Source organism: Schistocerca nitens, chromosome 2 (assembly GCF_023898315.1).
Source record: "Schistocerca nitens isolate TAMUIC-IGC-003100 chromosome 2, iqSchNite1.1, whole genome shotgun sequence".
NCBI classification, from domain to species: domain Eukaryota; kingdom Metazoa; phylum Arthropoda; class Insecta; order Orthoptera; family Acrididae; genus Schistocerca; species Schistocerca nitens.
This window is the reverse complement of record NC_064615.1, coordinates 103,738,131-103,762,855: the sequence shown is the minus strand read 5'-3', so window position 1 is coordinate 103,762,855 and position 24,725 is coordinate 103,738,131. Positions and strand designations below refer to the sequence as shown.

The following is a 24,725-nucleotide window of genomic DNA, read 5'->3' as shown; positions in this document are numbered from 1 at the left end:
TCCCAATCAGATGAAGACTGATTGCTTATTCTACAGATATTTCAAAGAATACTGCAAAATATTGAAGCAAGTAATCCAGAAATCTAAGCAACTTTATTATGAGAAAAAGAGGATTACACCAGGCAACAAAATAAACACTATATCCCGTATAGTGAAGACAGAGACAGGTTGGGGCAAAAAGGAAGAGGGAAAGGTGGCTCTAAAAATAAATGAGACATTGGTAACAAGTGCATGTAGTGTTGCAAACATCTTAAACAAGTACTTTGTGTCTGTTACTGACAGCTTGGTGTTATCTGATTCAGTAAACAATGCAACAGAAAATCTGAGACCAGTCTTGACAAATAAATTCAGTAAAATGGAAATACCACTCAAGTGTCCCAAAGAAGTAGCATCTAACACAAAATCCTTAAAACCAAATTATTCTAACATGTCAATGAAGTTAACCAAAGAGTGCTCATGTGAGTTAATTTCTGTCTTAAGTTATTTGTGTAATCAATCTCTTATCAGCAGAACATTTCCTGACTGGCTAAAATATGTTCAAGTTAAGCTTCTTTACAAGAAGGGGGATAAAGAGATGCCATCAAACTATCAACCAATTTTACTTTTGTTGGATTTTTCAAAAATATTTGAAAAGGTTGTATTCAAGCATCTTCTTAAGCATCTGACTGCAAATAATATAGTGTCCAAATCAGAGTCTGGGTTCCTTAAGGATTCTGATATTGAGAAGGCTATTTACATGTACAGTGAGAATGTACTTAATTCATTAGATAACAAATTACAGGCTACTGGCATTTTCAGTGACCTCTCAAAAGCCTTTGACTGTATGAATCACAGCATTCTCTTAAGGAAACTAGACTATTATGGTGTCACTGACAGTGCTGTGGAATGGTTCAAGTCTTACTTAACTAACAGGAAACATCAGAGCTGTTCCTTGATAGTAAATACAGTCTCCTTTTTGTCCCACATGAGATTTTCATTCCTTTTGTAATCCATGGTTTATTTTTAGACTTATGTTTGATTTGAGTTACCTTAAGGAAAAAACAATTTTCAGATGAGAAACTAATTTTATTAATGAATACTTTGTATTTTCCATTTGAAACAGAAGTATTGTAAACATCTATCCAGTTCGTGTGTTTAAGCAGTCTCCTAAAATTTTCAATTTTTGACTGATTTATTGCCAGATTTAATAGATTTTTACTCTGTTAAGTTTCAACATTTAACATAAGATGCTGCATATCATGATCAGATAGCCCATTTACTATTGGTTTTGTGATATGACTTTGTTCCCTAGATTTTCTACAAATATGTTATCAATATCAGTCTCAATGTATTTACATACCCTATTAGCGAAGTCCACTGTAGGAATTAAATTGAATGACAGTGTTACTGATTTCAATAATTGGTCACTGGCAGAGATTTTCATTAAATCCACATGAAACTCGCCAGCAACCAGTATTTACTTGTTTTTTACTGGGAGTTGGGACAACAGAGCTTCTGGATATTTTAAGAAGTTGTTAAAGTTTTCTGAGGGTACTCTGTATATACATTTTGTTGTACAGGACTTATTATGAAATACTACTCCTGTCACACAAACTTCTAAGTGCTACTCTGAGCAAAATTTATTAATATCAGTATTCTTGAAATTAAAACAGTTTCTGACAAATGTGCCAACTCCTCCTTTCTTCATATTTTCTCTACAGAAGTAAGAGGCTAACTTAAATCCTGTAACATTCAACATATCTGTACCAGTGGTCACATGATGTTCAGAGAGGCAGATTATATCAACTGGTTTGCTCAACTCTAATTCTTCAACATGAATGAGCAACCCATTAAGATTATTAAGCTTTCGTGGCCACTTGTTGACAAACTGTCTGTTGGCTTATGTCTCGGGTTCTTCGGCTGACGTTTTTTCTGATGGTTTTTGTGACGTTTTCCCAGCATGAGTTGCTGGCATTGTCCAGTGGTGGCCAACCTCTTCATGGAACATTTTGAAGCATAGGCACTGGACCTGGTGACTTGTAAATCTAAGGTGAGATACAGATACAGCGATGATACTTTCATTGTGTGGAGTTATGGTGAAGAACAGCTCGGTGACTTCCTAAAACACTTGAACAGCTTCCATGCCAACATAAAATTTACCATGGAAGTAGAAAAGGACAAAAAACTACCATTTATAGATGTGCTGATTACAAGGGATGGCGAAAACCTGTGACAACAGACATGGACCGATACCTGCACCAACTATCAAACCACCACCTCAGCCAGAAAAGAGACATGATAATACACTCATAACGTGAGGAGGATGAATATGTGAGCTGCAGCACCTCAGATGTGAAATGCAACACCTGGAAAGTGTTCTGAGGAGGCAATGGGTACTCCACAAGTTATGTTAGAGGTGTAACAGAGCCAAACACTCAGCGAAGTGACAAATCAGGAAAATAAATGTCGGGTATGACCTTTCTGCCATACATTTCCAGAGTGATGGACAGAATTGGCCGTATATTATGCAAACGTGGCATAAAGACCATTTTCAAACCGACAAAGAAGATCAAAGAATTTCTTAGATTGGCAAAAGAGAAAAGGGACCCACTTGCAATGTCGGGAATATACCGCATACCATGCACATGTGGAAAATTTTATGTTGGAATGCCTGGACAATCAGTAAACACCAGGATCAAAGAACATAAGTGACATTGCTGGTTGGGGCAGGTGGGGAAATCGGCCATGATAGAGCACACACCGTGTGAGACCGACTACATAGTAAAATTCACCGACACGGAACTTCTGCCTGTGGAGAAGTAGTATCACTCCCGCTTGTTCAGACAAGCTATAGAAATACAAAAACATGGGAATAGCTTCAAGAAGAAAGAAGAAGGCCTTAAGGTAAATGGATCCTAGTTTCCCATGCTGCAGTGAACGACCGTCGTAGGTAGCAAGAGGAGAACTGCACCGGAAATGACCGTGGAGAAGCCCTCAGATGTTGGCGCGCCAGGTACATATAGTCTGCAGCTGCAAGCTTGGCTCCAATTCATCACCATCAATGGAGGGTGAAGCTCTGACAATGCCAGCAACTCGTGCTGGTAAAACGTCAGTATAATCATCAGACAAACATCGGCCGAAGAAACCAAGACATAAGCCAATAGGCAGTTCGTCAACTCATTAAGCTTACCCCTGAGTCCTCAGATACTCAGATGCAATAAGGATAACTGATTTTGGGCACTGGCTGAATTATACTGGATGAACCTAATTTTTCTGTTAATTTTTGAATATCTCCAGTCAGAGGCTGTTTGCATGAATAGTGTACATTAAAATTTGCTTTCAGGCTGCCTGTTTTATCAATGTGAATTTTATTTTCAACCTGTCTGTGAAAATCTTTTCTTTTTGCCCTCCCTACCCTAAAAAAACTGCTGTTCTGTCGCTTGTAGCCACTGGTACTTTTACCACATGTGGTAGTGCCCACCCTTAAGTTGTTTGCTGTTAGCCTAGACAGTTTTCTCTTCCCTTCTCTTCCCTGTTGAAGTGAAAGCCATGCCTAGTATAGTCCCATCTACTTATAGAGTCAACAGGAAAGTTTGTTGCGCCCTGTCTACTCCTGCTTCTGCTTGTGGCTCATCAGTTTCCACAGCCTGGAACTAACATTCCTATGGCAAGTCATACACTTCTCATTCATGGCAAACAAATTTTAGCGTTAGTCTATAAGCTAAACAAAAAAAACTTCCTAGACTACTCAATTAATATATTAAATTTCTCAGAAAGTTTAGGCCTAAAGTTTGGATACTAATTCAAAATTTGCAGAGAAATAGAAACAATTAAATCTGTATTGTTTTTAAGATGAAACAAAGGTAAACAAAGAACTGAGCCTACACTGTATGAACTTTTCATTTATTTCTGAACTTTTCACTTTGACCATTTGGTAGAGAGTGAAATGGATAGCATGTAAGAATACACTAACAACACAGACTGTACTTTATTGAAATAATCGCACAACTTACATTGTACAATAACATAAACAAAACCTAGGCAAAAATTCATACCTAAGAAATGTTCTCTCTTTCTGAAAAATACGTAGATAAAAATGAAACCTTCAATTGATGGATTACAATAGGTATTAATTTACTTATTTATGATATAATATTTGCTTAATTAATTGTCATTACACAGTTAAACACTTATCTTTATGAGAGCTCTGAATGTACACAACTTGACGTAATGTCCCCGAGTTATTAAGAGACAAATGACAGGATGTGAAATCTGACTTGAGCGTGGTACATTTTGCTGAACTGTCACTTCTACTGCACTCATTGCAATGAACTTTCCCATACCAACCAGCATCGTTGTTGCTTCTGTGCTTTCTGGGTGCGTACTGCAGACTCTGCAGTTCAGATCACCTTATAGACATGCATTAGACCAAACTCGTAATTTTGTGAACTACGTAACACTTTGAAAATCGGCATGGTTGAATTTGACTGTTGTGAATGAATTGCAAGCTTTTACTAAAATTTGGCTTATGAGAATTGTTACTGATTGTAAATGTAGAATAATATATGGACACTATTAAGCGTCTTCAATGTGAATCCCCTTGTTTACAAGTATAAGCACCATATTGAAAACATAGCTAACCACATGGAATTATTAATTAGTGAGTTAATAAACTAGTTTGGTATGTCATATTGTACACAAAAATTAAAGTAACAGAAGTACATAGTTGAAGGTCAGAACCTAACAGTCCTTAGGGCAAAATCTGCAGTGAAAACTGCTGTTATGTAAAACTTCAAGTTTAATTGTTCCAGAGGATAATTAGTTTCAGGTAATTTTACTGGAAAATCAAAATGCTTAGTTTTTGAACAGTTTGTCATCATATTGGATTCTGCTAATTAGCTCATAGGTTTTTTCCACTTACCAAACTGTAGTATTAGCTCTGTAACTTTTAATTCACATAATCTGTAGGCAAATTAATGGTATAATCAAATAAGTGCAGTGAGACGAATAAATTTAACAATGAATTTAAATTGAACTTTGCCTGGTAACTGATTTGCAGGTTTTCATTTACTTATCACATGTTACATAAACAACTATTTGGAGATATAATAGCTTGCAAAAAAAGTCGATAATTATTGGGAGCCGGTGAAATAATAAATGGGAAGGACTCACTTCTTATGCCTCAATGTCCAGCTACCTTTATCACCTTCACACTTATTTTGTTGTTCTCATCAACCTTTCCTGTTTTCATCCTTCTAACTGATAGTACCACTTATAACATTATAATATCTTTCTCTTCTTCTAGGTCCAGGTCCCCCTGCCATGCTTCTGTCCCTTTTCATTGTTATTTTGTGCACTTTCCAGTTTGTCAGAGTACTCTTTTTTCCATCTTTCCTAATCTCCTCTGGTTGTATTATTACCTCTCCAGTTTCCCTTTTCATCAGCTTTGTGTAAGTGCTTCTCTTCCTCTTATGCCTTGTACAGCATCCTATTACTCCTATGTATGAAAAAAGTGAAAAGAAGTGCAAGAAATAGAAAGACTGCCATGTGAAGCAGACCGCATGTTGACGATCTGTTTGAAATTGGCGCATGGTGCCAGTGGCTTCAGCATAACCAACAAAGGGGTAGCCCACCGACTAGACGAAATATGAGAAACAACACTGAGTTCCTACCATCACTGCAAATCTGCCCTGACCTTGTCACATTGTCATGCGTGGAGAAAGGAATGGCGTGGCGATGACAGAATGTAGGTATTGCTGACAGCTGAAAGAAGCTATGGGATTCAAAATTTTTTGCTCAACATAAAGGTATTTTGAAACAGCTGGCCATACAACCATAGTAAATAGTCCAAATCTTGAAAGGAGACTATTTGGGATATTAAATGGACTTTCTCAACTATCTGGAATCTGAAAACAGGAAAGACATCTAGCCCAAAGGTTTTTGCACAAATAGTTAATTTTCTGCTTGTAACCTTAACAGTAAAGATGCAGAACACCTCTCTTGCAGCATCTGCAACTGGAATTGGTTTAACATCTCAGTGATGCTTTCACACTTGCTAAATGAGCCTATAATGAAGCACACTGCTCTTCTTTGGATCTTCCATATTTCCTCTGTCAATCCTATCTGGTACAGGTTCCAAACTGATGGGAAGTATTCAGTTATTGGTCAAATGGGGGTTCTGTAAGCTACTCCTTTATGGGTGGGGACTACATTTCCTGAGGATTCTTTCAGTGAATATCAATCTGCCGTCTGCCTTACATGTGATTAATTTTAAGTGTTCATTCCACATTAAATTGCTTTGTACACATATTCCCAGATATTTTATTGATGTGACTACTCCCAGTGATTTTCCTGTGATAGTCATACAATAGTGGGGCCTTCTGCCTATTTATGCACAATACATTACAGTTGCTTAAGTTGAGAGTCAATTGCCAGTCCCTGCACTGCATGTCAGTCCTCTGTAGGTCTTCCTGAATTTTGTCAGAATTTTCTAGCTTTGCAATTTCTCTGTTTACAGTAGCATTATCCACAAAAATCCTCATAGAAGCTCTGACTTTATGCACTAGGTCATTTATATACAATGTGAAAAGTAATGGCCCTATAACACTCCCTTGAGGTAGTACCAAAGTTAATTTTACACCTGAAGATTTCTCTCTGTTGAGAATGACATGCTGCATTCTGTTAGCTAAAAATTCTTCAGTCCAGTCACACATCTGGCCAGATATTCTGTATGTTCATATTTTGTTCATTAGGGAGCAGTGCTTGTGAAGATCCTGTACCCTTCCACATCACAATATTGTCTATATCATTTGTAAGCTTATTGCTAGCCATCTCCACAAAGTATATGTTGTATCAATACAGCTACCGCTGGTTTAGTCATGCCCAGCATTTTAGAATAATCTTTGCCCACTGGTAATTCTTCCTGATATAGTGATTGTTGCTTTGTGTGTACATTTGACATAGCACTATGTAACGAGAGAAGGAAAGAGTCTCACTGTTGTTGGGCTGCTGCACTCACTAACGTGTTTGGTCTAATTATCAGTGCCGTGTTCTCATGACCTTTAAGCTTTCAGTGTGAAGTGATTAATATTGTATGGAGACATGGGATGTTGATAAGACTGAGTGTAGTTAAACAATGGAAACTCCAGCTTGGAATACAATAATATATTGTCACATAGAAGAAGGTGTAATTAGATGAATGACGAACACTAACTTCACTTAATGGAGGTTTATTCAGCACTGACACATACAGGAGCGTGGAGTGAACTGCCTCTGGCCAGAACACATACAGTATATATATGTCTACAGAACATCCCAGTACAATGATTCTTGACATTTGTGGATACTTGCAGAATGTACTTGAACCGAATATAAAAATTAAAATTGTACAGTCCAGGTGAGTTTTGAACTCGTGACCCTCCATGCAACAGTTTAGCATCATAACCATTACCCCACTGTGCTGCTCAGCTTCTTGTGCAACATCTCTCCCTCCTTAAGAGAACAACATCTCGATGTTACGTCTTCCTAGTCTGGGAATGAGTCATCGTTCCTCCATACTCAGACTCCTGATAACTGATTCTTGCCTTGGCGGTAATCTTCTTAGAACTTCTTTTGCCACTATGCTCTTTGTCACCTTTCCACTTGTTGCCTGTCACTGGAGCTTCGAATTTACCCTGGGTTGCAGGATCCTTATAGGGCTTCATTCGAAGGATGTGGACCGTATCTCTGATCTTTCGTCGTCTTGTGTCGGGGTCAAAATCTTCAACTTCATAAGTAACATCAGACAACTGTCTTACAACCTTATAAGGTCCAAAGTAGCACCTGAGAAGCTTTTCAGAGAGACCAGCCTTCCGAACAGGAGTGAAGATCTAGATGAGGTCACCAGACTGGTAGACTCCCTTCGGCGATCATTTTCTTGGGCCTGCAGCGTGTCGAGTCAAGCTAACTGCCGAGCTTCCTCAGCTCTGGCTGATGTAGTCGTCGTCCACGTCATCAAGATGTAACAGAAACACAGTGTCCATCGTCGTAGTCGCCTCAAGCCCATGCACCAGGAAAAATGGCGTAAATCCTGTGGTGTCTTGTTTGGTGGTGTTGTAGGCAAAAGTCACAAAAGGTATCAACTCATCCCAGTTGCTCGGCTCAAGATTGATGAACATTGATAGCATGTAAGCCAAGGTCTTACTAAGGCATTCAGTAAGCCCGTTGGTTTGCAGGTGGTAGGCAGTCGTCGTGTGTGAGTAATGTTGCATTGACGGCTTATGTCTGTCACAAGATTCGATTTAAAAACTTTCCCTCGATCTGTAATTAATGACCTTGGGGCACCGTGTTTTAATACAATGTCTACTATGATGAATTTGGCCACTTCGGATGCTTCTGCTGTTTTCACGGCTTTTGTAATTGCATAGCATGTCAGATAATCAGTGCAAACAATAATCCATCTATTGGCGTTCTACGGATTGGAGCGTGGAATCTCAGATCCCTCAATCAGGCAGGTAGGCTAGAAAATTTAAAAAGGGAAATGGATAGGTTAAAGTTAGATATAGTGGGAATTAGTGAAGTTCGGTGGTAGGAGGAACAAGACTTTTGGTCAGGTGAATACAGGGTTATAAGTACAAAGTCAAATAGGGGTAATGCAGAAGTTGGTTTAATAATGAATAAAAAAATAGGAATGCGGGTAAACTACTACAAACAGCATAGTGAACGCATTATTGTGGCCAAGATAGATACGAAGCCCACACCTACTACAGTAGTACAAGTTTATATGCCAACTAGCTCTGCAGATGATGAAGAAATTGAAGAAATGTATGACGAAATAATAGAAATTATTCAGATAGTGAAGGGAGACAAAAATTTAATAGTCATGGGTGACTGGAATTCGGTAGTAGGAAAAGGGAGACAAGGAAACATAGTAGGTGAATATGGATTGGGGATAAGGAATGAAAGAGGAAGCCGCCTGGTAGAATTTTGCACAGAGCACAACTTAATCATAGCTAACACTTGGTTCAAGAATCATAAAAGAAGGATGAATACATGGAAGAAGTCTGGAGATACTAAAAGGTATCAGATAGATTATATAATGGTAAGACAGAGATTTAGGAACCAGGTTTTAAATTGTAAGACATTTCCAGGGGCAGATGTGGACTCTGACCACAATCTATTGGTTATGACCTGTAGATTAAAACTGAAGAAACTGCAAAAAGGTGGGAATTTAAGGAGATGGGACCTGGATAAACTGACTAAACCAGAGGTTGCACAGAGTTTCAGGGAGAGCATAAGGGAACAAATGGCAGGAATGGGGGAAAGAAATACAGTAGAAGAAGAATGGGTAGCTTTGAGGGATGAAGTAGTGAAGGCAGCAGAGGATCAAGTAGGTAAAAAGACGAGGTCTAGTAGAAATCCTTGGGTAACAGAAGAAATATTGAATTTAATTGATGAAAGGAGAAAATATAAAAATGCAGTAAATGAAGTAGGCAAAAAGGAATACAAATGTCTCAAAAATGAGATCGACAGGAAGTGCAAAATGGCTAAGCAGGGATGGCTAGAGGACAAATGTAAGGATGTAGAGGCTTATCTCACTAGGGGTAAGATAGATACTGCCTACAGGAAAATTAAAGAGACCTTTGGAGAAAAGAGAACCACTTGGATGAACATCAAGAGCTCAGATGGAAACGCAGTTCTAAGCAAAGAAGGGAAAGCAGAAAGATGGAAGGAGTATATAGAGGGTCTATACAAGGGTGAGGTACTTGAGGACAATATTATGGAAATGGAAGAGGATGTAGATGAAGATGAAATGGGAGATATGATACTGCGTGAAGAGTTTGACAGAGCTCTGAAGGACCTGAGTCGAAACAAGGCCCCGGGAGTAGACAACATTCCATTAGAACTACTGCAAAATACTAACGCGTATTCTTTACAGACGAATGGAAAAACTAGTAGAAGCCGACCTAGGGGAAGATCAGTTTGGATTCCGTAGAAAAATTGGAACACGTGAGGCAATACTGACCCTACGACTTATCTTAGAAGAAAGATTAAGGAAAGGCAAAACTACGTTTCTAGCATTTGTAGACTTAGAGAAAGCTTTTGACAATGTTGACTGGAATACACTCTTTCAAATTCTGAAGGTGGCAGGGCTAAAATATAGGGAGCAAAAGGCTATTTACAATTTGTATAGAAATCAAATGGCAGTTATAAGAGTTGAGGGGCATGAAAGGGAAGCAGTGGTTGGGAAGGGAGTGAGACAGGGTTGTAGTCTCTCCCCAATGTTATTCAATCTGTATATTGAGCAGGCAGTGAAGGAAACAAAAGAAAAATTCGGAGTAGGTATTAAAATCCATGGAGAAGAAATAAAAACTTTGAGGTTTGCCGATGACATTGTAATTCTGTCAGAGACAGCAAAGGACTTGGAAGAACAGTTGAACGGAATGGACAGTGTCTTGAAAGGAGGATATAAGATGAACATCAACAAAAACTTAACAAGGATAATGGAATGTAGTCAAATTAAGTCAGGTGATGATGAGGGAATTAGATTAGGAAATGAGACACTTAAAGTAGTGGATGAGTTTTGCTATTTGGGGAGCAAAATAACTGATGATGGTCGAAGTAGAGAGGATATAAAATGTAGACTGTCAATGGGAAGGAAAACGTTCTGAAGAAGAGAAATTTGTTAAAATCGAGTATAGATTTAAGTGCCAGGAAGTCGTTTCTGATAGTATTTTTATGAAGTGTAGCCATGTATGAAAGTGAAACTTGGACGATAAATAGTTTAGACAAGAAGAGAATAGAAGCTTTCAAAATATGGTGCTACAGAAGAATGCTGAAGATTAGATGGGTAGATCACATAACTAATGAGGAGGTGTTGAATAGGATTGGGGAGAAGAGAAGTTTGTGGCACAACTTGACTAGAAGAAGGGATCGGTTGGTAGGACATGTTCTGAGGCATCAAGGGATTACCAATTTAGTATTGGAAGACAACTTGGAGGGTAAAAATCGTAGAGGGAGACCAAGAGATGAATACACCAAGCAGATTCAGAAGGATGTAGGTTGCAGTAGGTACTGGGAGATGAAGAAGCTTGCACAGGATAGAGTAGCATGGAGAGCTGCATCAAACCAGTCTCAGGACTGACGACCACAACAACAACAACAACAACAACAACAACAATAATCCATCTATTGCCACTATCAGACGTTGGAAATCGTCCTAGGAGGTCAATCCCAACACACTGGAAAGGAATTTCAGCTGGTGGAATTTGTATGAGTCGGCCAGGTGGTTTTCTGAGGAATTGCCTTTCTCCTGTCACTCTCGACAGTGCGACAAATAGTGACAGACACTCCTAAATAAATCTGGCCAGAAAAATCTCTTGCGAATTCTATCGTATGTCTTAATAAGTCTTAAATGTCCGGACTCAGGTGTGCCATGGAATTTCTGCAGAACATCTAAGAGCATGTGTTTAGGAATCACTGTTAGCCACCTCTTTCCAAACGGATGAAAGTTTTTCTTGCAAAGTAATCCATTAACTACCTTAAATTGTCCTTTCACGCCCTCTGAACGATTTAAGGCAAGCATAATTTGAGATATCTTGGCGTCCTTCTTCTGCTCAGCAGAGAGATCCTGGAGTGCAGCGAGACAGCCACTATCTTCATCTTGATGGTCTTGCACAGGGTTTCTTGGTTGGCATCTTGGTGTTTTCTTCCACTTTTGTACACTATGGTAATGTCATACTCTTGAAGATGTAGTGCCCATCGTGCGAGTCGTCCTGTTGGTTCCTTAAGACCTGTCAACCAACAGAGTGAATTATGGTTTGTAACAACTGTGAACAGCTTCCATGGAGATACTGTCGAAATTTGCACATGGCCCAGATCACAGCAAGACAGTCTCTTTCTGTAGTTGAGTAGTTTCTCTCAGATTTTGTAAGTGTCCTAGAAGCATAGGCTATAACCTTCTCTTTTCCATCCAGAATTTGCATCAGAACAGCACAAACCCCATACCCACTGGCATCTGCGTGTAGTTCTGTAGGTGCTCTCTCATCATACAGACCAAGTACAGGGTCAGTCGTCAGAGTTTTCGCAGCACATCAAAAGCATCTTGTTAAGCACCACCCCCAGATAAATTTAGCATCAGCTTTTAGCAATTCTTGGAGCGGCCTGGCTTTGATACAAAACTCTTTGATAAAATAACGGTAATACGAACATAATCCGAGGAAGCTTCTCACATCTCTAATACTTTTAGGAATAGGAAATTCCATTATAGGTCTCACCTTTGCTGGGTCTGGCCACACACCTTCATTTGACCCAAGGTGTCCAAGTGATTGTTTTGCTCCAAAGAGGGACTTTCTTGGACCAAGTTTCAATCCACCTTGTTGGAGACACTTAAGAACAGCCCTCAGTGTTTTTATATATCCATCAAATGTCTCTGAGAACACTATAATGTCATCTAAATAACAAAGCCACATCGTCCACTTCAGGTGCCTTAAAAGATTATCCATCATCCATTCAAAAGTTGCTGGTGCATTACACAAATCAAATGGCATTACCTTAAACTGATACAGGCTCTCAGGGGTGATGAAAGCAGTTTTCTCATGATCAGCCTCATCTACTTCGATTTGCCAGTATCCCGAGTACATGTCCATGGTTGAGAAAAGCTTAGCCCCCTTCAGACAATCTAGTGTATCATCAATTCGTGGAAGAGGGTAAACAGGTGTGATCTGTGCTTTCTTACAGATACTGGGCACGGTGGTTTTTTTGTTAGAAGAGGGGCTAACTCAGCAGCAAATCAGTATAGAATCTGATAGCGATTTCATCGGACCAAGGAGCTTTATTCAATTTTAACAACTTCAGCTGTTTTCTCAACACCACCAACATTAACACTAACACTTATTTCAGTCATCCTTTCAGCGGTTCAAGGGTTAATTTGGGGCAATTCCACTGGGTTTTCTTTTGTAAAGGAATATTTGTAAATGGAGTTAAGCATTTCAGCTCTTCCTTGATACTCGTAAATATCAGTTCCTGTCTCATTCACTAGGGACTGAACACTAACTTCAGTGCCACTAACAACCTTTACATATGAGCAGAATTTCTTTGAGTTTTGTGAAAGATCATTTGACAGTATTCTGCTATGGTAGTCATTGAAGCTTCCCACATTGCTCTCTTGATAGCCAAATGTGTTTCATTCAGTATTTCTCTACCCTTTGGCCCTGTGTGTCATTTTACATGTATTACACAGTAGTCTCTGTTCTTTTGAAGTTCCATTACAGTGATTATATACCATGGAGGGATCCTGCCAACTGTGGGGTGCAAGGTGTTGTTCATTTTCTGCAAGTGTAATATCTTGGACCCTGTGACATTCAACACAGACTTATCATAATTTATAGTGAAGATGTAATGAATGCAATCAGTGTCCAAAAGTGGCGCATAATGTATAAAAATGGCAAGCAAATGAGGTGGCCTGAAGGATGGTGTCATGACCCGTTTGAATATATACACGAAATGGTGTGAAGATACCAGAAGTGCCTTAATGTCAATGGCAACTATGTGGAAAAGTCAACAAAGTATGTGCCTTTGTATATTCAGTTTCTTACGAAAAGGATATAGTGCTACTTACCGTATAGTACAGATGAGTCGCAAAGACTGCAGTCTATTTGTTGTGCCTGTTTGCAACTCAACATCTCCGCTATAAGTAATTTATCCTTTTCATATTATTGTCATTATTCCATTCTGGATTTTCCATAGTTATGATCAGTTTCTGTATTATTATTATTATTATTATTATTATTATTATTATTATTATTATTAACATCATCATTACCATTACTAAAGAATATCATGATATGGCAAAACATTCTTTACTTTCTGGATGCTCCTCATATTTATACTCAAGCACTTACCTGACCAGAAGTCCTGCTCTTTCTGCTACACCACTTCACTAACTCCCACTATATCTAACTTCAACCTATCTCTTTTTAATCCATCTCAGATAGCAAGCTAGTGCTAAGCAAAGAATGGAAAGCCGAAGGATGGAAGGAATATATGGGAGGGCTACAGAAGGGAAATGAACTTGAAGGATATGTTATACAAAGGGAAGAGCAAGTAGATGAAGATGAGATGAAATGAGAGGTACGGTACTGTGACAAAAATTTGACAGAGCACTGAAAAGCTTAAGTCAAAATAATGCTCCTGGAGTAGATGATATTGCAGTGGAACTACTGATGTCCTGTCCTTGGGAGAGAGAGTCAACCACATCAAAACTATTCCACCTGTTGAGCAAGATGTATGAGACAGGGGAAGTACCCTCAAACTTCAAGAAGAAAGTAATAATTCCAGTTACAAAGAGAGCAGATGCTGACAGGTGTGAATATTATAAATTATTACACAAATGCTTTACAGAAGAATGGAAAAGCTAGTAGAAGTTGATTGTGTAGAAGATCAGTTTTTATTCCAGAGAAATGTAGGAGCACATGAAGCATACCGACTCCATGACTTACCTTAGAAGATAACCAAACCTTTATCCATATCATTTGTAGGTTTAGAGAAAGCTTTAGACAATATTAACCAGAATATATTCTTCGAAATTTTGAAGGTAGCAGGGAGAAAAAGGCTATCTACAACTTGTACAAAAACCAGACTGCAGTTATGAGAAGCAGTAGACAAAGCTTTTAACCTATCTCTGATGTTATTCAATCTGTACATTGAGTGGGCAGTATAAGAAACCAAAGAGAAATTTGAAAATAAAGGAGAAGAAATAAAGCTATAAGGTTTGCCGATTACATTGCAATTCTGTCAAAGATGGCAAAGGACTCGGAATAGCAGTTGAAAGGAATTGATATTGTCTTGAAACGAAATTATTAGATGAACATCAATAAAAGTAAAACAAGATTAATGTAATGCAGTTGAATTAAATTAGCTGATTCTGAGGGAATTAAATTAGGAAATGAGAGACTGAGCATGGTAGATGACTTTGCTAACTGAGCAGCAAATGAACTGATGATGGCTAGAAGCAGAGGGGATATAATATCTAGAAAATTGTTTGTGAAAATGAGAAATTTGTTAATGGCAAATATACGAGCGTTAAATCAGTTAGTAACAATTTCTTTCAACATGTCGTCATTTTCCAAGTGTTTTCCACCAAGAAATTCCTTAAGTTTTGGAAACAAATGAAAATCTGATGGTGCTAGTTCAGGGCTGTATGGCGAATGATCCAGTAATTCCCAATGAAACTTGTCCAGTTGCGTCTTTGTTCTTCTGCATCGCGAGACTGAGCATTGCCATGAAATAGAACAATACTGATAGAGAGCAGTCGCCGTTGGTAATTTTGAATAGCGCACCTAATCTGTAATAATTTTACAGTACCTCTGCATATTTATTGTTGTTCCTGTTGGCCAAAAGTCTAAAAGAAGAATGCCTTTCCAGTCCCAAAAAACCATGGCCATGATTTTCTGTGTTGAAGATTCTTGTTTGAATTTTCGTGGTTTCGTCTGGGAGTTCGAATGATGCCACTCACTGAATTGATGTTTATTCTCTGTAGTGTAGTATGGAATTTTCATTTCTTCACCAGTCACAATGTGATTCAAGAATTCGTCACCATCCTTGTGATAGTGCTCCAAAACGGACAAAGAATGTACCATTTGCTTTGTTTTGTGTTCTTCTGGCAACATTTTAGGCACCCCTCTTGCACACATTCTTTTATAGTAAAGTTTTTCAGTAACAATTGAAAGATTACTGATCTTGAAACTTGCAGCAATTTCTGATGCAACTCAACATTAATGAAGCGCCTGTGTTGGTGAATTGCCTCATCAACTTTTTATGTCAAGTCTTCATTCATGACAGTAGGCCATCCAGATCTTTATTCATCACAAGCATTTGTCCTTTCTTCATTAAACTGCCTACACCAGTTACACATATTTCCATCATGTATTTACAACATTAGAGAAGGAAAGTTGGGACTTGCTGAGACTAGGTGGAGAGGAGTTGGTGAAAAACCACTAAGTAAAGGATGTAAACTGTACTGGATAGGGAATGAGAGGGGAAGAAATGGAGTGGCAATAGTGGTCAGGGAGGGTCTGCAGGAGGAGGTGGAAGGTATCAATGATCAAATGATAAAAGCCAGAGTACGAGTGAAAGGAAAAAGCATTGAAATCATCCAAGCATATGCCCCACAGGTGGGGTGTACAAAAAAGGAGAAGGAGGAATTTGAAGATGACATGCAAAAGCAGCTAAATGGAGGTAATCAGATTATAATAGGGGACCTCAATGCACATGTTGGCACAGACAGGAAAGGGTTCGAGGAGATAATGGGACCAGAGGGCTGGGGGAACCGAAATAGAGAAGGAAAATTGTTGCTGGAATTCTGCAGGAGGAATGGGCTGGCGATCGCAAATTCCTGGTACAAGAAGAGAAGTAGCCACAAAATAACTTGGTACAGTGGAGACTGGTCCCAAACTTCAGTAGTAGACTATGTACTAGTGGATAGGCAGATGATGAGCAGCCTCACAGATGTTAAGGTCATTCCATCTGAGGCCTTAGACAGTGACCATCGGCTGTTGATAGCCACCCTGAGAGAGAAAAAAGATAGGAGGGCAACAGATATACAGGAGAAAAGGTTGAAGACATGGATGCTGAAAGAGAATGAACGGAGGACCCAGTACCAGACACTAATCAGGAAGAAGCTGCCAAAGGAAGATCAGGGAACAGTGGAAGAAGAATGGGGAGATTTTAAGAGGGCTCTAGTTGAGGCAGCTGAGACTGTGTGTGGAAGAACTAGCACAAAGAGGAGAAGTAAGGAAACCCCATGGTGGAACAACATATGTAAAGAGGCACTACTTCGAAAGAACAAAGCCTTCAGAGAATGGTTCCAGACCCGAACAGAGGAAGCTAGGGTAAAATATAAGGAAAGCAAGAAAGCGGCACAGACCATAGTAAGGGCGGAGAAGAAGAAGTGGATGGAAAAATGGACAAGAATGCTAGAAGAGGACAGTGAAGGGAATAAAAAAGTACTTTACACCATGGTAAGAAATAAGAGGAACGACAGAAGCGAGTGCCTGAGGATCATGGATAATAATGGAAGAGTTGTGGAGGAAATGCATGAGCTCAAAAAGATTTGGAAGGAGTACTTTGAAGATCTGTTGAATGCCGCCAAGCGGGTAACTAACAGCGATGGAGAGCCTAAGGCAGCAGACGATTATAATAGTGGGGAAATTGATGATCTAACTTGGAATGAAGTGGAAGAAGCCATAAAGAGGATGAAAGGGGGCAAGGCACCAGGTTGGGACGAAGTAACAGTGGATATGATACGAGCAGCAGGAGTAGTAGGAACCCAGTGGCTATACAGAATGCTGAGGGTGGTGTGGAAGGAGAACAGAATTCCTGAGGGTTGGAAGAAAGGAATTATAGTCCCGATCTTCAAGAAAGGGGATAAAAGGAGATGTGAGAACTACAGAGGAATCACCCTGCTGTGCCACTGTGGAAAAATCTATGAAAAGATCCTGGAGAAGAGAATAAGAAGCAGTATTGAAAGTAGACTGCAAGAGGAGCAGTACGGTTTCAGACCGGGAAGATCAACAACGGACCTCATATTTGCGGTAAGGCAACTGCAGGAAAGGCACTATGAGTACGGGAAGGACTTAATCATGGCCTTTTTATATATTGAGAAGGCGTATGACAGTATATGTAGGGACAAGCTCTGGGATGTGCTGAACGCAAAAGGGATAGATGAAGAGAGAACACGAAAAGTTAGAAAAATGTATGAGGGAAGTGAGAGTTGTGTGAAAGTGGGGAGGGAACGTACTGCATGGTTCAAGCTGGAAAATGGGCTGCGACAGGGAAGTGCACTTTCGCCTTTATTGTTTATTATTGTTATGGATGAAATCCTACAGCAAGTATCAGATGCAATTGGAGATCATAAAATGAAAGCAGTGCTTTTTGCCGATGACCTGATGTTATGGGGAAATTGCGAGAAGGAGGTGCAAGAGCAGTTAGATGTATGGGAGGCAACGGCAGCACAATATGGAATGCATTTCTCTGCAAGGAAAAGTGAAATAATTGTCACAACAAGGAAGAAGAATAGGCCAAATGTGGATATAACTTGTGGAGGGGGAAAACTACAAGTGGTAGAGAACTTCAAGTACCTGGGAAGCATGATTGAAAGTAAGGGGGGAAACGCAATGGAAATAAATGAAAGGTGCAGAAAAGCAGGGCAGTTCTACAAATGCATTAGGGGGCTTATTTGGAGCAAGGAGGTGCCACAGAAATCCAAGGGAATTATATACCGAACCTACTTTGTCCCCATATTGACATACGGAAGTGAGACTTGGGTAATGCACAAAAGCGACAAAAGTAGAATACAGGCTAGTGAAATGAAGTTTCCAGAGGAGCAGGTTGAGTGTAACAAGACGAGACAGATTGCGAAATGTGTATGTGAGGGAAAGACTAAAGGAGGAACCAGTACAGGACAGGATAGAAAAATCAAGACTGCAGTGGTATGGACACATGAAGAGAATGGATGAGGGAAGAATTCCAAAGAGGATGTTTGATCTGCAACTGGAGGGGAAGAGGCCCAGAGGAAGACCAAGAGATAGATGGGTGAAGGGAGTGAAGGAATGTGTGACGAGAAGAGGAGAGGACTGGACTAAGGTGGAAGAGGGGGAATGGTGGAAAGACAGAACACGATGGAGAGGCTTGTGTTCCCGACAGACCCAGCCAGTGGCTGGAAACTGTCCAAGATGATGATGATGATAAGGAAAGTTGCTACTCACCATATAGCGGAGATGCTGAGTCGCAATAGGCACAACAAAAAGAGTTGCACAGTTATAACTTTCGACCATTAAGGCCTTTGTCTGCAATACACACACAAACACACAACTTGCACACATCTCTGCAATCTCAGACAACTGAAACCACACTGCGAGCAGCAGCACCAGTGCATGATCGGAGTGGCGACTGGGTGAGGGTAAGGAGGAGGCATCTTTTCTATCTGGATTGAAGGTAAGGACACCCTATTTACATTCCTCCAGAACCTCAATTACTTCTCCCCCATATGCTTCACCTGGTCCTACTAATCCCAACAAGCCGCCTTACTAGATGTTGACCTCCACCTCAGAGACGGCTACATCAGTACCTCCGTCCATATCAAACCTACTAACCACCAGCAATACCTCCACTTCGACAGCTGCTGCCCATTCCATACCAAGAAGTCCCTTCTGTACAGGCTGGCCACCCATGGTCATCGCATCTGCAGTGACGAGCAGTCCCTCTCAAAATATACCGAGGGTCTCACTGAAGCATTCACTGACCGCAATTATCGTCCCAACGTTGTACAAAAACAAATCTCCGGTGCCTTATCTTTCCAGTCTCCCACCACCTCCCAAAGTCCCACAGTCCAGCCACAGAAGAGCATTCCCCTCGTAACTCAGTACAATCCAGTGTCCTGCCCACTATCCTTCCAACCCCTCCTCCAGTGGTATTCCACTGAACCTACACAATATACTCGTCCATTCTTACACAACCCCTGCTCCCAATCCCTTACCTCATGGCTCATACCCCTGTAATAGACCTAGATTCAAGACCTGTCCCATATATCCTCCTACCACCACCTACTCCAGTCCGGTCACTAACATCACCTATCCCATCAAAGGCAGAGCTACTTGTGAAACCAGTCACGTGATTTACAAGCTAAGCTGCAACCACTGTGCTGCATTCTATGCAGGCATGACAACCAACAAGCTGTCTGTCCGCATGAATGGCCACCGACAAACTATGTCCAAAAAACAAGTGGACCACCCTGTTGCTGAACACGCTGCCATACATGATATCTCTCATCTCAGTGACTGCTTCATAGCCTGTGCCATATGGATCCTTCCCACCAACACCAGCTTTTCTGAATTGCGCAGGTGGGAACTTTACCTGTAATACATCCTACATTGCCGTAACCCTCCTGGCCTCAACCTTCGTTAGTCACTGTCCTCACCCATCCAGCCCCCTCCCTGTTCTCATTCCAGCACTACATAACCGTCATTTAACTGCCACACCCAGTCTTAATTTCTTTTTATTTCTCTCCTTTCCACTCCTTACCTCCCCCCCCCCCTCCACCTTCTCTCCTGCCCTTCGTCTAAACTGCAGCACTTCACTGTCCGCCACCCCACCATACTATCCCTCCTCCTCCCCACCCCAACCTCCTACTTATCCCCACCCAGTCACCACTCCCATCATGCACTGGTGCTGCTGCTCGCAGTGTGGTTTCAGTTGTCTTAGACTGCAGCCGTGTGTGTGTGTGTGTGTGTGTGTGTGTGTCTATTGCTAACAAAGGCCCTAATGACCGAAAGCTATAATTGTGTGAATCTTTTAGTTGTGCCTATCGTGACTCAGCATCTCCGCTATATGGTGAGTAGCAACTTCCCTTCTCTAATATTGTTACATTTCATCCTCGATTTTCCATTGTTTCATTAGATTTTTTTTAAGATTACATTTGCTTTCATTCCAATTGATCCGTTGTGAGGAGGTCCTCCAGGATGTAGAACATGTCAGAAAGACAACAATACATGATAAAGATTTACAACTCAAACAAATAAGCTAATGTACCATCCCACAGGTCCCAAGTGGCATGATCATCATTTTTTAATGAACGCTATATGAAAGAATCATTTTACAAATACTAATGCACTGAATTTAAAATAAAACGTTTTTATTTATTTGTAAGGTAATAAACATGTAATACAACTACTATAATATTTATTTACAATGAACACATTACTGCACTGAACTGGTGCAGAAGTTAGATTTAAATCAGTTGGTTCTATTGAGAAATTCATCAATGGAGTAGAAGGAGTTCACCACCTATAAATCCTTTAGGCTTCTCTTAAACTGAATTTCATTGGTTGTTAAGCTTTTTATGGCTGCTGGCAAGTTATTGAAAATGTGTGTTCCTGAATAATGCACACCTTTTTGTACAAGACTAAATGACTTTAACTCTTTGTGAAGATTATTCTTATTTCTAGCATTGATTCCATGAATTGAGCTGTTAGTTTGAAAAAGTGATATATTTTTAATGACAAAATTCATTAAAGAATAAATATATTGGGAAGCAGTAGTTAGTATCCCTAGTTCCCTAAACAGCCTTCTGCAGGATGTTCTTGAGTTCACACCACATATAACTCTTACTGCACGTTTTTGTGCCCAGAAAACCTTAACTTGGCTTGATGAATTACCCCAAAAAATAATCCCATATTACATTATGAAATGAAAGTAAGCATAGTATGCCCACTTTTTCATTTTTATATCCCCTATGTCTGACACAATTCGCATTGCAAATAGAGATTTGTTAAGATGCTTCAGCAGTTCTGTGGTGTGCTCCTCCCAGTTGAATTTATTATCAAGCTGAGGTGAAAATTAAGAGGCACTAAGGCTTGACTACAATAAGCAGGTTTAAATGAATGTAGGTTACAGTAGTTTTGTAGAGATGGAGAGGTTTGCACAGTATAGACTAGCATAGAGAGCTGCATCAAACCAGTCTTCAGACTGAAGACCCCAACAACAACAACAACAACATGACATTTATTAAAGAAAGCTCTATTCATCAGTCCATTAAGTCAAAGTGACAGGTTTTCGTTATTAAATCAAAGGGATGCCTCATGTGTACTCCTTGTCCTATTTGTAGTTCTAGAGAACCATGTTTTCTGTTTTGTCAATCATATTAGTGATTCCCCAAATTCTAACACCTTTTTCTGGATTATACAGCCTGGCATATCTCAAGCTCCTCTTTTAACCAGTCTGTGTGATCTCTCCTATATATAAAAAACGTGATTAGACTGTGTGTGTCCCGTACAAATTAATTTTTTTTTTTATTTTAACTTTTGTGTTGCACAGCTGATAACTAATATAATCCCAAGCAAGGCATAATTTCACTGCTTTATTATAGATATTATGCATTTGCGTAGTTTTTCTGTGTTTTATCCTCCCTTTGCACCTGACATGCACATGCACTGTAGTCTCTCAGAAAGTGAGAAGTTTTCTTGCATTTAATGTGTATTACAGGTATGTGTTGAAATAAACATTGCATGGCTGGTAATTTCCCCACCTATTCTATGAGATAAAAGAATTTATCAAGTGTATTATATTACTGTAGTGTTAATAGCTAGCCTGTTATTCTTTTAAAGTATCGGTTGTATTGTACTGTGTGTGTGTGTGTGTGTGTGTGTGTGTGTGTGTGAGTGACATTGTCAATTGTTGTAATGGCCTAATGACAATAATGTATTATTACCATTATTATTATTATCATCATCTTATTTTTGTTGTTGTTATAGTATTATTATCATCATCATTCCCCATCCATCAGTCTGTTTACAGTTTGAGTGAAAATTGCTGGGATCACCATGAGTGTATTAAGATGCAGGTGGAAGAGTATTGAAATATTAAGAATTTTTCCATATCAGTTGTTGTTTGTAACAAAAATTTTAAGAAACTTGCCTGTGAAGTCATTGTATATGGATATATTTTTAAAATTATTTACAGGGGGTACAGTAATCAGATATAAACAGGATTATATTTTTAAAAAAAATTCATTTATTGAAACATAATAGACAGTTACAAATTATTTTTCCATAGTTTCCCACGTTAGAGATACATTTTTCCCAGTGAGAAGGAAAGTTCTTTTTATCGTATCATCGTAGAATGAAGCTGGTCACATCAGGAGCCAATGGCACATATTTCTCCATGCCCTCGACATCTTCAAATCGGCACCCTCCTAGAGCTTCTTTAAGTGGTCCAAACAAATAGAAATTGCAGGGCAATAGGTCCAGGCTGTAAAGAGGATGATCAAGTTGAGTCCAGTGCATTTCCTGTAGTTTGTTGACTTTTTGGACCTGCAATATGAGGCCTGTTGTGGGGGACTACGATCTACTGAATCAGTTGGTCTCATATCCCTCAACTTCAGCAGCCCGCAGTAGTACACAGCATTTATTGTGAGTTGATCATGCAAAAAGTTGATGAGCCAAAATGCCTTATGAATTAAAGAGGAAAAAAAAAGAAAAAGAAAAAGAAAAAAGATTGAAAGAACCATGATAGCTGACAGTTGAGTCTTGATGTTCACCAGTGCTCCCTCACTTTTTGTCTGCCACTCCTTACTGGCTTGCTTGAACTCAGGAGTGTAGTGGTGGACCCACATTTCATTGCAGGTGACGATCTGACTCAAACTGCATCACCTTCTTTTGCAAACCTCGCTGTAAGAGTAGGACAAACATCTCAACTTCTGATTTTCAGTCAAAAGACAAGGCAGCTGGAACACACTTCACAGAACTGTGTGTAATTTGTGATGACCACTTGACACCTCCCATATTCTGCTATTTCTGACACTTTCACCTGTCAGTCGTCTTCAAGAATGTCTTCAACTGCATGGATGTTTTCATCTGTAATGCTGGTCTGATGACAGCGATTGTGTTGCTGATCTTCCACATGTTCTCATCCTTCCTTGAATTCTTTATGCCAGACAAACACATGCCTCCTCAAGAATGTTTGATCACCAAAGTGTGCAGTCTGTCTCTGGAAAATTTCCATTAGCTTGAACTTCTTCACAAGCAAGAAATTTTGTAATTATGTGTTTCACAGTGAAGAGGCACACCCGTTGCTCTGACATTGTGAGCATTACTTTTGAAGCTGTGGGAAGTATGTAACAGCCGGCTCTCCCTACTCCTAATGGCCCCACCCAACAACACTATAACACTCACTATAAGCGCAGGTCCTATCCTGCTAACTGTTGACGCTGAAGAACAAAAGTCCTGTTTATATTTGGTTCACCCTCATATTTGTGCAGTGTATAGCTCATGATTCTGTGTCATATGTGTACAATAGAAAGTTAGCATCTTATGGGTGAAAAAAAATTAACTCTTTTTTTTTTTCCACACCAGGAGCTGTTGTTGCTGTAGCGGCTAGCAGTGATGGATCACTTGTAGTCACAGGGGGCGAAGATCGAAGGGTGGTGTTGTGGGAAAGGTCTTCCTGATACAGCTGGTTATGTAGTCTGGAGTTTCATAAGTCTGCTTGTGGACCAACAGAATATATTTTTAAATTGTGCCTTAATAATGCTATCAGTATACATAACACTGGTTTATGTAAAGCGACTTTTGAATGTTGAGCTTTTAACAACAATGTTTTGGGATTTACTACATGAACATTATTTCTTCAATGTTTTACAGTGCTATTTACATGAAATGTGTATGAAGGGCTATTATTCTTTTCCTGCCACATCCAGTGAAAACAGATTTTTAATAAATGCTGTAAATAAACTAAAACATAGGAACATCTGTACAGATATTTGTGTACTTGTACATATTTATATGTTTTAAGGAAAAGTGAAACATAATATTGATATATTTTATTGTACATTAAAAAAACATTTCATTGTTTTCCTTTAAAAGCTCTTTCTGTGTTTTTGGTGTTAATGTCATTGAGTGATTCTGTTACCAAATGTATAGAGTGAACAGTTGTCAAAGATCCTACTGCTGTGTGCACAAAGCTGAAATTTTTGTATTCTAGCTCAGGTGGAAGAATATTCAGAATAGTGTGCAGAGGGAACTTTGGAAACGGCTTCAGGCCATGGGGGTGCACTCACAGCCACAGGTGCAGCCAGACATTGCCAGATGTCATTCAATGAGAAACCCAACCACTTCTATTACTTTTTATTTAGGAATATTGGATGAATGCTACTGTGAAATTGAAGGGATTGACAAAGGAGAACAACTCATGAGGAGCTACATCAAACCATAAAA

General features: G+C 39.6%; 1 protein-coding gene across 1 annotated transcript in view; it reads left to right on the top strand.

The window, feature by feature from the left end:
- The window catches only part of LOC126235774 (protein FAN-like), a 163,455-nt gene extending 139,167 nt beyond the window's left edge, over nucleotides 1-24,288 (top strand). The window contains exon 18 of the mRNA XM_049944576.1: nucleotides 23,865-24,288. Coding sequence (XP_049800533.1) covers nucleotides 23,865-23,959 — 95 coding nt within the window. The 3' untranslated portion in view covers nucleotides 23,960-24,288. The remainder of the gene's footprint in view (nucleotides 1-23,864) is intronic.
- The last annotated feature ends 437 nt before the right edge of the window (nucleotides 24,289-24,725 follow it).